The sequence below is a fragment of the Enhydra lutris genome, unplaced genomic scaffold (genome assembly GCF_002288905.1).
Source record: "Enhydra lutris kenyoni isolate GAN:26980312 unplaced genomic scaffold, ASM228890v2 scaffoldscaffold4, whole genome shotgun sequence".
NCBI lineage: Eukaryota > Metazoa > Chordata > Mammalia > Carnivora > Mustelidae > Enhydra > Enhydra lutris.
The window spans coordinates 5,870,805-5,888,336 of record NW_019154088.1 but is presented as its reverse complement, the minus strand read 5'-3'; the positions used below and the strand labels follow the sequence as shown (position 1 = coordinate 5,888,336).

Here is a 17,532-nt window from a genome sequence, read left to right as displayed (position 1 = left end):
CCATGCTCTTCAAACCAGAATGCAGGAGTCCTCGACGCCTACTTTGCTCCCACACTCCTTTCAATACATGGGCAACTCTTGTTGGTGTCAACTTACAACTAAATGCAACAGTCCCCAAATTTTTACTACTTCCTCTGCTACCATCCCAGCCTATCATTTCTTTTTTTTAATTTTTAAACAATTGTCATCCCAGTATAGTTAAAATACTTAGTGATATATTAGGTTCATGTGTACAATATGGTGATCCAACACTTCCATACATCACCCAGTGGTCATCACCAGTGCACTCCACGATCCCCATCACCTATTTCACCCATCCTCCCACCCACCTCCCTTCTGGTAGCCATTAGTTTGTTCTCTATAGTCAAGAGTCTTGTTTCTTGGTTTGTCTCTTTTTTTCCTTTGCTCTTTTGTTTCTTAAATTTCATATATGAATGAAATATGGTATTTGTCTCTGACTGGCTTATTTCACTTAGCATTATACTCTCTAGATCCATCCATATCATTGTAAATGGCAATATTTCATTCTTTTTATGGCTGAATAATATTCCATTGTGTGTATGTATGTGTGTGTACATACACTACATCTTATTCCTCCATCTATCAATGGACACTTGGGCTACGTCCATATCTTGGCTATTGTAAATAATGCTACATAAACATAGGGGTGTAAGTATCCCTTTGAATTAATGTTTCTGTATTTTGGGGGTAAAGACTCAGTAGTGTGAACACTGGATCATAGGGTGGTCCTATTTTTAACTTTTTGAGAAACCTCCATACTGTCTTCCACTACAACAGTTTCATTCCCATCAACAGGGCAAGAGGGTTCCTTTTTCTCCACATCCTCGCCAACATCTATTTCTTGTGTTGTGGATTTTAGCCATTCTGACAGATGTGAAATGACATCTCATTGTAGTTTTGATTTGCATTTCCACGTGGGGTGCCATCTTATTTAATCTTCACCACCACCACATGAATAGGTACTATTATTAGTCCCATTTTTATAATCACAGAAAGCAAGGTTCAAGAAGGCTAAGGAACTTGCTGAAGGTGCCATGGCTGGTAAATAATTACATCAGGAATAGGACTGGGAATTCTGCTCTATTTTCCAAAAGGATGAGACTGCACAAAGTTTGAAAAAGAGCATTATCCTATGCTGGTACTCGATTCTGTCAAAAGCATTTGATATTATTTATCCAATTCCTCACTGGATAATGTCAACCTGGTCGTGTAACTCCTCAGCTTACCAGAGACTCTAATTCTGATCATGCATTCCAAGAGGGCAATTTAAATGAAACAAAATGTATGCATTATTTGTTTAAAAAATTCCTAGAGCACTATCTGCCCTTTATCATACAGGTGAATATCATTTAAATAATAATTTGAGAGATGTGGCCACTCATGTCCACTTGGGGCTCAAAATGAGCCCCAAGTCTTCATCATTGTAATTTCTCCTTCTGTTGTCTCCTCCCCTCACCATGCACATGGCTGTGTTTATTTAATTTCTAATTGGAAACAGAATAAAGGAACAAAACTTTTCAAATCACAAAATTTCATATATTTGTAGAGTCCACTGAAGACATCTGATGAATACGTCTCAACGGTCTCTCATTATTAGGGGCAACCCACATGTTAGAACTAAATTATTTACTTCTAATCCACATAAATGTGCTCTCACTTTTATTGTTGTAAATTATTTACATCTAAAATGTTGAATCATGAAACTGAGGTTACTGATGGTACAGAAATGAAACCCACAGCATTTTAAGCTTCCTGCATCATCATCTTTCCTTGCTACTCTGTTTAGGTCTTTGTGTAATAGATGTGTCCTAGAGTCACACTTGGGAAAGTTGAGGTGGCTGCTTTCTCACACCTTTTGTGTCAGTGGCTCTATTTGTGGAAGGAGGGGTGTGGATGGACATGGCTATGCAGGAAAAAATGTTGTAGACACCAAAAGAAAAAGAAAGCACAATGACAATTTATATTCGCTTAGCTACTGTGCTTTCCATGGTGTCTTATTTGTAAATGACCAATTTCCTTTATTCTACTTACACAAATGTCTACATGTAACATTTTCATAATGGAGTAAAAAGATTTTTGCACCTATTCTATTTACTAAATGTGTACTTTCTTTCTTACAAAATGATGTAATTTACCGACAGTAAGCCATGTAAACATTACTAAATTATCAGAACAACACACAAATAGCATTTTCACTCACATGGAAAACTACTAATTTTTATTCAGTGTGAAATAAAATAATTCCTGTGGATCCATCTAGGAAACATCTATGCAAGTATATTTACATTATATGAAACTACTACTACCTCAGTGCAAAAATAAAATTGGTTCTCTATAAATTTCCCAGCTTGTTTTATTCTGCATGGTAAAAGCAATCACCAATTTGAAATTTGGGAAAGACATACTTCTTGATTATTCTTTGCTTGATATAAACATATATAAAATACAAGGTTTAGAACACAAAGCTTATAAAAACAGTAATTTTACCCGCAATAGGCATAATGGAACTGCAAAATTATAATCTAGTCAGTGAATGCAATTTATAGACATACATCATTAGCTTTATCAATTGAAATCATGTACTACATTAAATTCTACCGGCAATAACACAGCCAAAAAAGGAAAATGAATGATGGCAAAAATGTAAAGAAAATACTCTGAACAGAATTTATAATGCTCTGTAAGCAGAAAACACTTAGACTTTGTCTATAATAATACCTATTATTGATGTATGGCAGTGACCATGGGGCAAAACTTGTAAATAACCTCACAAGCCATTTTCTTAGCCAGCAATACAGCAATCTAGTTTCCCGTAAGCATCTCAACTATTACTGAAAAATAGCCTCCCGGCATTTACAAAGCAGTTGACTTCATACTTTAGTCCATGCATATATAATTAGATAGTTATATTTAAAATCAATATGCAATCCTTCAAAAGACATTATGCTTTTAAAACCTTAACTTTAAATTGATTTTTAACTATTTTATGTGCTTTAAAATTAACATGTAATTCCGCCCCAGATACTCTGAGATGGTGTTAGTTGTTATACAAATGTGCTAAACTTTATCACTGTAGCAACATGAGGTTGGCACTCCTACAATTTCTAACGCTATCATTAATTTTATACTGAAAATAGAAGCACGGTTTCAATTTGGTTTAATAAAAAGGCAAGCTTATGACAGTGCTGTGATTTTATTAATTTAAACTACATTGGGGGGAACAGACTTGAAGGATAAATATGTAAAGGGCTTTAACTTAGGTAGTGAATATTCTTATAAGAGGGCTCTGCTAAGAGATTATTTTTTCAAAGGTTAACTTTATAAAAAAGAAAATGAGTGAGTTTCCTTACAAAAATTTCAGACTCTAAGCCTTTGTGAAAACAAGGTGGGATAAACACACACACACACACACACACACACACACACACACACACACTTGACTTTCAGCAAAAAAGGCTTTTAACAGAAAGCTTCCAGATTGGTAGCCCTGAGTGTGAAATGGGTCACAGTGCTACCCACACTCACAAAACGTCTATCAGGAAGGCTGTTATAGTATTAAGAAATGCAAGACTCGTGGACTCAGGTGGAAGATAATTTCCATTAAAAAAATTAATAGTTATTGGCCCTTTAAATAGCATTTTTCACCCAGGATTATCAAATTTCTTAGTATTGCCATAATACTACTAAATGTATGAATGAAGCACATCCTCCTTCATAAAGTAGTGACTGCTCAAATCCTGTTTCAAGAAAGAAGCATTAACTCTTTGGTAATCTCAATGTCTTTAATGAAGAATGACTGGACATCTGTTTTCATAGCCTTAAATTCAGTCCAGAGGGAAAAATTAGCTTGGTTTCTCTAAAATTGTTTATTAGGGATCCAAATGGCAGTGTGGATTGTAATCAGCACTTAAGCAACAAGAATCTACTGCCCTTTCTGATGCGATGGTCGGCGTGGCATTTTAATCACGTTCATCCTTGAACTCCAGGCTCTAAATTTATTCTAGGAAACCCAACTGAATTTGGCTCATTTTAAATACAGATTTCTCTCTCTCTCTTTTTTTTTTAATGTTCATTGAATTGGTGAGCTACACTCACAGACAGTAAGTTATGTGCCCAATGACTGTACCTTTAAACTCTCTCAAACTCCGGCAGTTTGAGCTAAGCCTGTGCACAGAACAGCCAAGCCGACAGCCTCCCGTGGCCCATCCGATTTTCCTTAAGCTGAAGGAAGGGATGGTCTGCAGTGACCCTCCAGCTGACTGAATGTAAAGTAGGAGCGTATGAAATGTGTTTTGTGAAGCAGAACTTTATGTCAGGTTAAAGCTAGACACATTTTCTCCACTGAGTCTGAGCTCGTCAATTGTGCACCTAAAATTTTATGGGAAAGGATACTGTTTGATGCAGTCCACCAGTGGTCCATAACAGCAGTCGTTCACGATGCACTGCAGACAAAACAGAGAAGGGGTCTGGAGTGACTACAAAACGGCTCCATAAACTACTGTCCTAAAAGCAGTAATTACTTTTCTTTAGAAAACAAAAACAAAAACAAAAAGCTATCAAAAGGCTGTTAAGATTTAATCACAGAAAACAAAAATCACATGCTTTTGATTCACTATAAAAGCAAGCTATTAAAAAGTGAAATGCTCTTCTCGCAAATATTGCATTGCCGTTTATGGTGCACCCTGACCTCAGTGATAGTTTATGATGACAGTAATTAAATGAGGTTTAAAATCCTTTACTCTGCTAGGCAGATAGCACTGCCACCGAAAATAGACAGCTGTGATTAATACCTGATAGACCTGATTTGCTAGAACTCCATCTGGAATCTGAGAAGGGTCCCGTAGCATACTGTTTATAACAGACTTGGAAGCTGTAGAAGAGAAGAGATGAACTGTTAACAGTCAACATACTTTTAGGGCAACATGAGGAGTGACATATACCTATATGTACACAAACCACGAAAAGGAAAACATTACCGATACTAATAATTTTTTCCTTTTTTTTTAATCTAAGAGAAGCTTTTAATTAGACCATTTGCCAAGTTTATAAGCCACACTGCCAGCTTTGAAGATGACCTAATTTTTCCAAGGTAAATTAACAAGTACAGACCTAAAGCATATGTCTCTTTGCAGATAAATTAGCTTTGGAAAAGCCTGCTTGGGGAAAAATGACACTGCAAGAACAATCAGAAAAGAAGTATTTACCTTGTGTGTTTAAGCATTTTATAACCAAGCATATGTATCTGGAGAGCTTAGTGAAAGCAGGTCAGACTTCAATGACGTTGATAAAAATAACTTTTAGCCAAGAAAGCATCTCTGAATTCTAAACCTTTCTAAAATAATTCTCAGCAACTGCCATAAAAAGCTGCATCCATTTCACAGATAAGGAGAGTAGGTAAAGTTGATTAACCAGCGAGGGAATCTTAAGCAAGAAAAAAAAAATTATTTATATATGAATTTTTGTCCTCAAATATGCTTCCTTGTAGCCCATTGTAAATTAAATAGATCTTACCCCAGGAAAACCTATAGAAGCAGAGGTTAGGGGAGGCATCTAATGAAGAATGCTGTATCAGATCACACACTTAGCTGGCCTTGCTGTTTTCTGTAGGCATGTGGAAGCCAAGGTGACCAGAACTCCTCTTCCTTTGCACGGGAGGAAGACAAGTCTCTCAATTAAAGCTAAGTCTAGTGCTGCCTAGGATTCAATTCTTCCAAGTCCTCCAAGAGAATCATTCTCAAACATTCAGCAAAATGGCTTAGGGTTTATCCACACAAACACAAACTAAAGTACCTATTGGATAATTACCTAGTTAACGGAATGAACACAGACCATGGATCAACTTCATTCATGTTGAGGTGATTTTTTTTTTTTTTTAATATTATTATGTTCTTTATCAAGTTCGGTACCATAAGATCACTGACAGATATGATAAATGTTAGCAAATACTGTGTAAAGAAATAGGGAAATTACATCTTTTTCACTTAAGCACAGTACTGAATCCACAAAGAAAAAATGCAGTATACTTACTTTAATTATTTCCTATTCTTTAATTATTTCCTATTCTTTAATTATTTCCTATTCTTTAATTATTTCCTATTCTGCATGAGTATAACCACACTTACGTACTTAGCTGTTTGTAGCCATGTGTTTGTTCTGCTAGTGTGGAAGCCATATCTGGGATCCCAAAAAGAACATCCTTGCGAAAGAAATACTTTCCAGGCCTAGGTCTACAACCAGCTTTGCAACCAGGGCAAATTTATGGAAGATGGCACCTCTCAGATTCACCACCTTCTTCTGTAGAAAATGACCATATTATCTGAGCAGACTACCTATAACGGTTCTTGTGTGAGTCTCTACAGAAAACAGCTACAACAGCTATTTTGTTATTGATTTTGTTAAAGTTTAAGTAATAGTAAGAACCAAACTATAAGATAACTCACTGCAAATCACAGATCAAAGGCTTTTTTTTTTTTTTTTTTTAAGATTTTAAGTACTCTCTAAACCCAGTGTGGGGCTCAAATTCATGACCCTGAGATCAAGAGTTGCACACTCTGCTGACTGAGCCAGCCAGGCACTCCCAAAGGCTCTTTGTTTATTTTTTATTTTATTTTTTTTATGATTTTATTTTATTTGAAAGAGAAAGAGAGAGAGCACAGAGGGAGAAGACTACCCATTGAGCAGAGAGCCCGATGCGATTGGGCTTGATCCCAGGACCCTGAGATCATGACCTGAGCTGAAGGCAGACGCTCAACCTACTGAGAATTACCCACGTGCCCCCCACGCAAAGGCTCTTTTTAAAATAGAGGAAGGACAATACTCTAGGAACGTAAGAAGATGGGATCACTTATTTTGTGAGGAAAGAAAAAGAAATATTACAGAAAAAAGAAACGAATGACATCTTAATTTTCCTCACAATATAAATTTTTGAATACTGTGTTTCAGAACTAAGAATCACAGCCAACACACTTTTTAAAAAAATAATCTGAATATATTGAATAGAACACTATTCAAATCAGAGAAGCTTGTGAGAACAAGTCAATTACTTAAAATGGAAGAGTAAAAACTATATATTGAATCCAAATTCATTTTAAACTCAACAAAATATTTTTTCCTTTCTTGCAACCTGCCATTTTCTAGAGCAAGAAAATGATAATAAATAGGGATTTGTGGCCTTGGCTACAGACCCAGGATGTGCATGCCTTCTGTTTGTGGGTTTTAGGACTTCGGCTTCACAGAAGTATGCCTATGTCTCAGATCAAGCCAGAGTGCAAACTTAATTTTACACATATATTCTGAAGCTAAAAGCTGCCAAAGGGATGAACAGTATCAACCAGGTAAGGAAAAGCAGCTGGACAATCTTGGGATGGCTAGGAATAAGAAGGGCTCAAGAAAGCTGGTATCCCTCATAAGTAAGATGTCTCTTCGCCAGCTACTACCTATGGCCAACTTGCATCCATCTTTTTTGACCATATGCGGACAGGAGACTTATTCTCCCTAACCTTTGCTAGATGCATTCCATCCTTTTGATTTCAAGGTTTTCGTAACTATTGCACTGCTTCAACTGTTGGAATGTCAACTTTCTACCAAGCAGGAACGCACCAGTCACTTGGAGCTGCGTGCACAAGGATGGGGAGAACTGGTCCCTGTTAAAGCATGTTATGGAGGAGAGGCAATAGGCAATGCCTGGACCAAAGCATAATGCCTATGATTATGATCTGCTTTCTGTGAAATATTTCAAGAGCCTAAAGTAATAAAATCCATGCCCCTACCACTCTAACTTAATGTCTGTATCTTCAATTAAATTTACTTTAGATAGTCTAATATTAATTTGTGTAAACTTTTTAAATCAGTCTTGCTAGGGGTTGGTTCATTTTACTAGTATTTTTAAGGAATTAAATTTTGGTTTTGTTTTTCTCTACTGCTTCGTTCCTTCCAATTTCATTTAATTTATCCTTTTGTCAGCATTCTGGTTTTCCACTTCAAGTTTGTTGTATTATTCTTTTATAAACTTACTATCTTTATTACTTAAATTTTCAATCATTTATTTCAATATATATTTTTTAAGGCTATAATTTTTCCTCTAAATTCTGCTTTAGCTATATGCCACAAGTGTTCTCATTTACTTATAAATAGTTTATAGTTTCCATTATGATTTAATCTTTGATCCATAAATTATTTAAAAATTTATTTCTAATTTTTAATTTGATCATATTGGTCAAAGTGTGTGATGCTTATATTAATTTGAGGGTATCTATTTGACTTTCATTGGTGTTTTCATATGCAATCAACTTTTTTTTTTTTTTTTTAAGATTTTTTATTTATTTATTTGTCAGAGAGATAGAGAGGGTACAGGCAGGCAGAGTGGCAAGCAGAGGCAGAGGGAGAAGCAGGCTCCCTGCGGAGCAAGGAGCCCGATGTGGGACTCGATCCCAGGACCCTGAGATCACGACCTGAGCCGAAGGCAGCCGCCCAACCGACTGAGCCACCCAGGCATCCCCTGCAATCAACTTTTATAAATACTTTACATGTCTTAAAAATACTAAATCTCCTATTTTTGAGGTATGGGATTCAGGTACGTCTATTAGGTCAAGACTTTTAATTGGATTATTAAAATATTCTATATTCTTTTTTTTAAAGATTTATTTATTTGACAGAGAGAAAGAAAGCAAGAGAGAGAGGGAGGGAAGGGGTAGAGGAAAAGGGAGAATCTCAAGCAGACGCCCCACTGAGCATGGAGTCCGACATAGGGCTTGATCTCATGACCCTGAGATCATGACTGAGCCAAAATCAAGAGTTGGATGCTCAATTGACAGAGCCACCCAGGTGCCCCAAATCTTCTGTATTCTTATCAATTTTTAATTAATTTTAAATGAACCCATATCCAATCTAATCATATCTCCTTTGTAACTCTGAGCACAGTTGACCCTTTATAACATGGGGGGTTAGGGGCACCAATCCCCTGGGTGGTCAACAATACCACATATAAATTTTGACTTCCTAAAATTTAGCTACTAACAGCCTTCTGTTGACAGGAAGCCTTAATGAAAACATAAACAGTCAATTAATACATATTTTATATGTTATATGTTATTATATACTATATTCTTACAATAAAGCTAAAGAAAAGAAAATGTTATTAAGAAAATCATAAGGAAGAGAAAATACTCTCCTGTGTTTATAAAAATAGTACTGCGCTGTATGTGTATGTATAAGAAAAATCCACATATAAGTGGACCCATGCAGTTTAGACCCATGTTGTTCAAGGGCAAGCTACCTAAGAAATTTAGAATGCACTCCCTCTAATCAGGAAACCCCCTCTTTCCCATCAGCCTCCATGTTATTCTGTCTATTATTTTTGTTCAACCACCCTGTTTGTAAACATGATTTCTTAGTTTCTATGATGGTTAATTTTATGTCAACTTGGCTGGGCCACAAGGTACCCAGACTTTTGACCAAACATTGTTCTGGATACGTCTGTGAGGGTGTTTCTGGATAAGATTCACATTTGAATTGGAGTAAGATAGACTGCTCTCACAAATATGGATGGGTCTCATTTAATCAGATGAAGATCTGACTAGAACATAAAACACTGAGTAGAAGACTAGTTTCCCTGCTTGACTGCCTTCAATCTGGAATATCCTCTGGACTCAAACTAAAATATTGGCTCCTCCTGGATCTCAAGCCTGTAGACCTTTCGACTGGACCTATATCACTGGCTCTTTTGAGTCTCTAGCTTGCCCACTGTAGCGCTTGGGACTTTCAACCTCTATAATCATGTGAGCGTATTACTTATAATAAATCTCTTCCTCCCCATACACACACACGCGCGCACACACACACACCCACACACACACACAACTGGCTTTGCACTCTAATATAGTTTCTATTCTTTAAAATGTTCAATACTTAGATTTATGAACATGTTTGCCAATTTCCTCCTTCAGTACTGCTTTCTGAATTCTGTTCTCTACTTTTAGATTCATTATCCTTGTTATTAAAGCACCTATGTATTAGTTCTTTCAGATGGGACCACTGAGTAGTAAAATGTCTTAGTCTTGTCTTGCCTGAAAATAACTTAGTTCTCACTTTTGAATGATAATATAGCTGGGTATAGAATTATAAGCAAAGAGTCCTTTTATTTCAACCATTTGAAGATAAGATTCCACGGTCTCTTGATATCTATTATTGCTAAGAACTCTACTGTCAATCTAATAACAATCCCTATAGAAATAATTTGTCATTTATCTCTGGTTCCTTTTAGAGTTTTCTTCAATATTCAATAGTTTCATCACTAGGTGCCTGGGTATGGCTCTTTTAATTTAGCCTGCCTGGAATTAGCTGTTTTATGAACCTAAGGATACATTCCTTTAACCAGTTTGAAAAGTTTTGACCCACTATAGTGTTGGCCTCCATTCTCTTCTTCAGGCACTCTTATATTAGACATCTATTAGAAGGCCTTATTACCGGGCGCCTGGGTGGCTCAGTGGGTTAAGCTGCTGCCTTCGGCTTGGGTCATGATCTCAGGGTCCTGGGATCGAGTCCCGCATCGGGCTCTCTGCTCAGCAGGGAGCCTGCTTCCCTCTCTCTCTCTCTGCCTGCCTCTCTGTCTACTTGTGATCTCTCTCTGTCAAATAAATAAATAAAAATCTTAAAAATAAATAAATAAATAAATAAATCATTTAAAAAAAAAAAAAAAAGAAGGCCTTATTACTATCCCCTATGTTACATACTGGTATAAAGTGTTTATATTTCCTCTCTATTCATCTCTTGTGTTATATACTAAAGGTGCTTTCCTTAGAGCCATCCTAAAATTCACTAACTTTTGTTTTAATCTAATTCTTCTGACACTTCACTCATCTAATGAATTTTTTTTTTCAAGATTTATTTACTTATTTCAGAGAGAGAGTGAGAGAGCATGCACACAAGCAGAAGGGGCAGAGGAAGAGCAAGAGAGAGGATCTCAAGCAGAGTCCATGCTGGGCACGGAACCTGAAGGCCTGCACCACCCAGGTATCCCTCATCTAACGAGTTTTTAACTTCAATCATAATTATATCATTTCTAAATTTTATTGTCTTTCTCAAATCTGCTCTTTTTTATACTATATTCTATTATTTCACTTATCCTCGTTTATTAGATCAGTATATATAATTTTTATGTTTTAAAACATCATCATTTAACTTCTATTATATTCATTTTCTCATTTCCAGTTCATGTGATGCAATTTCTCTATCTATGTGCCTACCTGCCTATGTACTCATCTTCCCTCTGATGGTGGTTTTTTCACTTGGTTGGTAAATTTTTATTGTGAACTTAATTTCAGCAAAAATTGTTTGACCTGCACTGTGGAAATAACCATGACAGATAAGTTTCATGCTCTCTTTTGCAGAGACCAGTTTTATTGTTAATTTCTTAACGTGGGTTTCCAGCAGTATAAACAAGAGTGCAAATATGGACTCAGATCCACAAATGGTGCTGGTCTATTTCTAGTTTCAGTCTCCAAATACCCCACAACTCAAGACCATATACAGGAAGCAAGCTTCCTTGCTATTTTCTCCGGGCAAGTGGAGTTTTCCCAGTCCTCTTCTCATGGTTTGGGCTATATGTGGAGGCTCACCTCCATCACCTGGTTGCCTGTCCTTCCCTTCAGGAAGTTAAAAATCTTGGCCCCAACTCCTCATGTCCATATCTAAAGCTAAAAATCCTTGTGGATCTACAAAGTGAGAGCCCCTGTTTACCAATCTAACCATACATTCTCTCTTCATTCCTTGCCCCCAGAGACTGAATTCCTTTTGTTTGACATTGGTTTTGTATTTTAAAAGATTTTTGTTTCTTTTTTCTATCATTTCTGTATTTTTGTTGTGGAAACACAGACCATCAATAAAAGCTCATTCTGCTATGTTGCTGAAATTTTTGGAAACCTTTTAGTTAGAAATTCAAGAGAAAGCTTGTTTCCTTGGTTAATTTTTGTGGAATTCAAGTTATTTAAATATATCAAGAGAAGGTCCTTCTAAGAAACTGGAGCCACAAACAATAGAGAGAAGGGCATGTGACCAAAAAGGGGTGGGTTGTAAAGGGGCCAAAGTCCTCTCTGCTGCATAGGGTCTGTCTGGGCCAGCAAATGGGAGAAGCTTCACTGGTGGCTAGGAAATGAATTGTTACCCTGAATCCTCCAAAGACTGCTGCTGTGTCACAGGCTTAGACACTGTGCTTATCAAGCTTAGCAAGTTTCTGTGGGTTTCAGAATCAGTTCTATTAAACTCTCAAATATAAACTCATTGTTTTTTTTGGAGGGGGGAGGCTTACACAATAACTTCTTAACATGCTCATGATTTGGCAGTTTAGGCTAGGTTAAGGGAGATAGCCTGTCTTTGCGTGATATTACCTGGAGTGGATTACCTGAGTGCTGGAGGGCTCACTTTCATCATGACTCACTTACATTTCTGGCAAATCTACGCTTGCTTACACCCCAGTGGGAACAGTGGGTAAAGGACCCTGATTCCTTTCCAGGAGGGCCTCTCCAAGGTCTGCGTGAACTTCCCCTTGAAAGGGGTTCCAAGAACAAACACCCCAAAGAACCAGGAAGCACTTTACAGTTCCTTATGACCTGTACGTCACTCAAGACCATGTTTATTTACATCTTCCTCAAAAGAGGATAAACGTGCCTTCTAAAGGAAAGGTGAACTTGGAAAGCTATGCCGTCCAATACTTTCAAAGGGAGAGGCAGCATGGAGCAGGGGTTACGAGCTGAGCCTAGAATCAGGCAGACTTGGTTTGAGGCCTGGCTCTTCCACCCACTAGCTCTGTCATCTCAACAAGCTAATTCATGTCTGTGACACTCAGTCCCCTCCTCTGTCCAAGAGCAGAACACTGGTACTTACTTGGCAAGGCTGTTGTGAAGATGAAATAAAATAACCCAGGAAGAGCATTTAACATGCTGTTTCTTTCAGACTTGGGCAGCTGAAGTTGTTACCTTGTTGCTTTGGCTGTCCTTAGAGCACAGTGTGCATTATCCATACATGTATCACTTATTACCTCCTCTTGTCAAGAGGGTAGAAGAAGAAAGACTTTGTGAGAAGTATGTAATTGCCACAGCCTTGGGCAGACAGCCAGAAGGGAATCTGACAATGCCAGATTCTCCCTTCCTACCTGCCACCCCTGCCACGCCCTCCGTGGCAGTCAGCATACAATGCATCATGCCATCTGTTCCCTGAGAAGAACCTGGGAGAAGTCCTTTACACATTCGTGTGTATTAGCATACTGTGCTGTATCACTCCGTGGTGGGGTTTGAGGATTGTATTTTAAATCTTGTCTATAACCATATAAAGGGGGATTTCCCTTATCTCAAGCACTAGCAATCAAGCAAGTAGAGAATTGCCCCCAAATCACTTTCACACCCATTTCTATGACTCTTCCTTTCTTTGGTGTAAGCTCAAATAAGTAGCCAGCTACTGCTGAAAGAAATTGGGACAAATAAGCAGCTGGATCCTCTAGGCTGTTTAAGGTCCCTGGAAATCCTGCCTTGCTGCAGAGAGTGCCTTTTGACAAGGTTATACCCAAGCTGAAACAAAGACTAGACCATATCTAGTAGGGACCCCTCACCCAAGGTCACAAATGGGCTTAAACACGACAGGAGATCTAGCGTGGGCTGCCTGTGTACGGGATGGAGCAGTCAGGAGAGAAAAAGGAATGAAGTGAGAGATGGACAGTATTGGGATAAAGATGAGATGGACCATTCTGAGGGAAATACATACTCAGACAGACGGTTGTGTTAGAACCTAGTTCTCCCTCCAAGAACAAAAAACAGTCTGTGCAGGTGAACAGCTGGCGGGGGAAGGCAGCTGCTTCCAAAGCACACCAAGAGTCTTCTTGCCTTTTCATGTGGCTCCTGCAGAGCCTGAGCTCCAGCTAAGCCCAAAGTACCCGCTAGAATTTAATCTTCCCTTCAAACGCTGGTTTAAGGCCTTTGGACATCAAGGTCAGAAAGGCCCCAAGTTACATCTCCACGGGAGCTGACCTTCCAATGTCTTTTCCGGACATTTTCAATATCTCCAGTGGCCTACAGGAGTTTACTTACTTTTGCAGTTCGGACTATTTCTCAAAGATTCCAGGCAGCCCACTAGCTATCCCACTGCACAGGAGTGATCTCTAAAGCAGTATGAAACCATCTGACAATCTAAATAAGCAGTATCTTTTAACATGAGGGACTCTTACAGGGGCAAATTAAATTCTCCTCTCTAACTGGCACATAATCGTGTAAGAAATAACTTCAACTGCAGTAAACACAGAAAAAAAGTATTATCTAAGGACAAGAGGAAGAGGTCTCCCAAGCATGGGTATTCACACCGATCAGACCGTGTCAAGGCAATCTGTAGATCTAGAGCCACTATACAACATCAACTCTTATTCCACAAACAAACACTCAACAGATATTTATTAAACACCTGGTTAATGCCAGGAATATACTTAACCCCATCCTCCTACCCAGCCACCCCCAATTCCATCCTCCAAGCCTAGAAGGTTCTTTCTTAACTCTCCTTCAGCCAAAACTTCAAAGCCCAGTTCGAGTCTCATCTCCTCTAGCAGAATTTCTCCTATGTTTCCAATCCAGTTGCTCTCCCCTTCTTCCTACTGGGGGGAGAACTCATATTGTCTACCAGTCATTTGGCACTTGATTAAATATTACTTTGTCATCTGCTGACATAAAATTGATCCAGATGCCAAGATGTGAAACCATGACCTACTTAAAAAAAAAAAAAATCTGAAGGAAAAAGGAACATTCAGCACAATATTAAAAAAATGATGTCTTATTTCCTCAATGTTATCTTTAAATATATGGGGACTTTTCCATGGAGGGTTAGGTTCACCCTGTGGTTACCCCCAAGAAGATAAGAGATAATTCTTACAAGTTTATTACCAGTTCCAAAGCTAGAAGGTTTCAGATTTCAAGCTTCGCTTTCAGTGGTCCTACGCTTATTTGGTCTATATAAACTTTGCTTAACCATTTCTTTCATCACAGCCCACTGAAGGAGATTTTTTAGACATTTTTTCCTAATGTCCCCCCATGAAATTTTAATGCCACAGGTCTACTATATGTCTGCTAATGCAACATCACCCCCTCTGAGAACTGTTCCTATGGAGGACTAAGGAACTGTTTGTGCCAGGATATTTGGCAAGCTGCTTACCAGTAGACATATTTCTCTCTTATCACCTCAAGGTCACTCTGCACAAAATAGTTACTTAACAAATAGATGAATGAATTACTAATAAACTACTCAAAATCCAAGTCCTGCCTGTATTCCCTACTGTTATCTCAATATTTAGGTAGTCAAATAGATTTGACTTAATTTGAACTTTTCTCATCATAGATGACTATGTCTTTAAAAATATATATACATATATTGTTTTCAGAAAATGAAGACTAAGAGGATGTAGGACATAATGAGTCTTTAAATGTTGACAACATCTAATGCTACATCTCCCAAAGAGGACAGTACTTAATGTGGGCATAGGTACATGAAGTGACTTTCTGAGCACACAAAACATTTTTTTTTCTTTAGCAGTTATGTATTATTTTTTATAAGTACTTTCTATTTATGGGAAGAAATTCTAGTTTATTGTGTAAGGTGAAGATAATTTCCTTTCTAAAACAGAATTAACTAAATGACACTTTAAAATTTCTCAAGCAAATATAGTATATTTATTATTAGTACATGGGGGACAATGGAGATAGGGAAAAACTATCATGTACCCAAGGTTCTAAAGTTTCAGAAACACTAGTTTAACATTTGTACAAAGTCAGCAGAGCATTCAGGAAGGTGGGGTGGTAGCATTCAGTCTACCCTACAGCAAGTTTCCACTTCTAAAAAGGAATAACAGCTAGCATTTACTGAGTACTTACTATGTGCTAGGAACCATCCTAAACTCTTCACATGTATTAACTCATTGTATTCCCAGAATATACCTGCAAGGTGGCTATCCTGATCTTGGGAACAAAGAAATTAAGGCAGGAGGAATTTAAGGATTTTATTTATTTGAGAGAGAGAGAGTGTGAGCGAGAGAGAGAGCACAATTGGAGGGGGGAGAAGCAGACTCCCTGCCGAGCAGGGAGCCCGATGCGGGGCTCTATCTCAGGACCATGGGATCCTGACCTGAGCCAGAGGCAGATGCTTAGCTGAATGAGCCACCCAGGTGCACCCAAGGCATGAGGAATTTGAGTAACTTCCCCAAAGTCCCACTCCTGATTACTGGTAGAACCTCGATACAAACTTGGCCAGTTTAGGATCAAAATTACCAGCCTAATCTTTCTCTAGCATCATTCCTATGGTCTTCAAAAGTGAACCGAACTGTTCTAGATTAATGCATCGTACTTCTAAGAATAACTCAAGTTTTCCCTTGGGATCCCCTCCTCCCTCCTAGATCTCCCTTGGATTCAAATATTAGCAATTAAAATTCCAAGGTACTTGGCATTCCTCGTAGAACAAATATAAGTCCTCAAAATGAAGCTGAGCTCTCTAGTCCTAGCTTACAGGAATCCAGCATGTCAGTTGTGTCACAGGTAAAAAGAAGACTTAGCTCAAGGTCAGGGGAGAAAGCTGATGTAGCATAGACCTACCAAAATTTCCTGAGGTAGCCCTGAACCTGGCAAGATCACAAGTATCTTACAGACTATAAAAAGAAAGAAAAATGGGTGCTCATATTGGTGATATCACAGTGGCAGCTGGTATGACCAAGTTTGTATTATTCAATGAGACAGGGGTTAAATCTCTGATTTGCAAGCTGATGACTTCAAGAAGCCTCTCTCACAATTCCCTCTGGTAGCCTGTTCATTTAGATCTCCTGTGTTTCCTTTTGCTGGCAAAGACCCATACCACATCATGGTGTCTGCCTCAGTGCATAATTAGAAAGCAGTTAATTCTAAGTCATTAGAAGTGCTGCCCGGGATTGGAAGGATGCATGGAAAGGGAGAGAGTATGCAGGGCATGAACGTGTGTCCTTTTTGGGCAGGTCCCTAGCCTAATGAGAACTGTAAACTAAACTTTAGATTTTTTAAAAATTTTAGGAGGGGGCAGATGGGGAAGCAGAGATGCAATTTTAAGGTAACTTAAAAAATATGAAAATTCACACACTTTCAGCCCAGCAAAAGAAACATTTCCTGGGAACTAAGCCCATGTGACTAATTACAGCCAGGGACAGCACTTCTATTCAGAAATAACTTTCGTCTAATGCTCCTGAGAAAAATCTCAACAACTTTCAAGGAAAACACGGCTATTCAATTTCTGCCCATTATCCAACACAGAGATCTATCTTTCAAATGCTTTATGAATTAGAGAAAAAACAGGTCAAGATTCTCTGTGCCGGACAACCTAAGCAATGAAGGCAAAACATAAGTCAGTCTCATTTTAAGGACAAATACCATAAAAATATCCTACCAGGGTAGAATATTTTTACAGAGGTCTTGAAATTCTCTGAGTTTTCAAGAAAGCCTATATTTTGGTCCCTCAAGCAAATGA

At 38.1% G+C, this 17,532-nt stretch overlaps 1 protein-coding gene across 6 annotated transcripts in view; it reads right to left on the bottom strand.

Moving 5' to 3' along the window:
• The window catches only part of LOC111160535 (chromosome unknown C15orf41 homolog), a 236,973-nt gene that overhangs the window by 141,143 nt on the left and 78,298 nt on the right, over positions 1-17,532 (bottom strand). For all 6 annotated transcript variants that reach the window (XM_022523708.1, XM_022523724.1, XM_022523716.1 and 3 more), the window contains 2 exons: positions 4,812-4,891; positions 4,414-4,463 (listed from right to left, as the gene is read on the bottom strand). In XM_022523708.1, the coding sequence (XP_022379416.1) occupies positions 4,414-4,463; positions 4,812-4,891 (130 nt within the window). The remainder of the gene's footprint in view (positions 1-4,413; positions 4,464-4,811; positions 4,892-17,532) is intronic.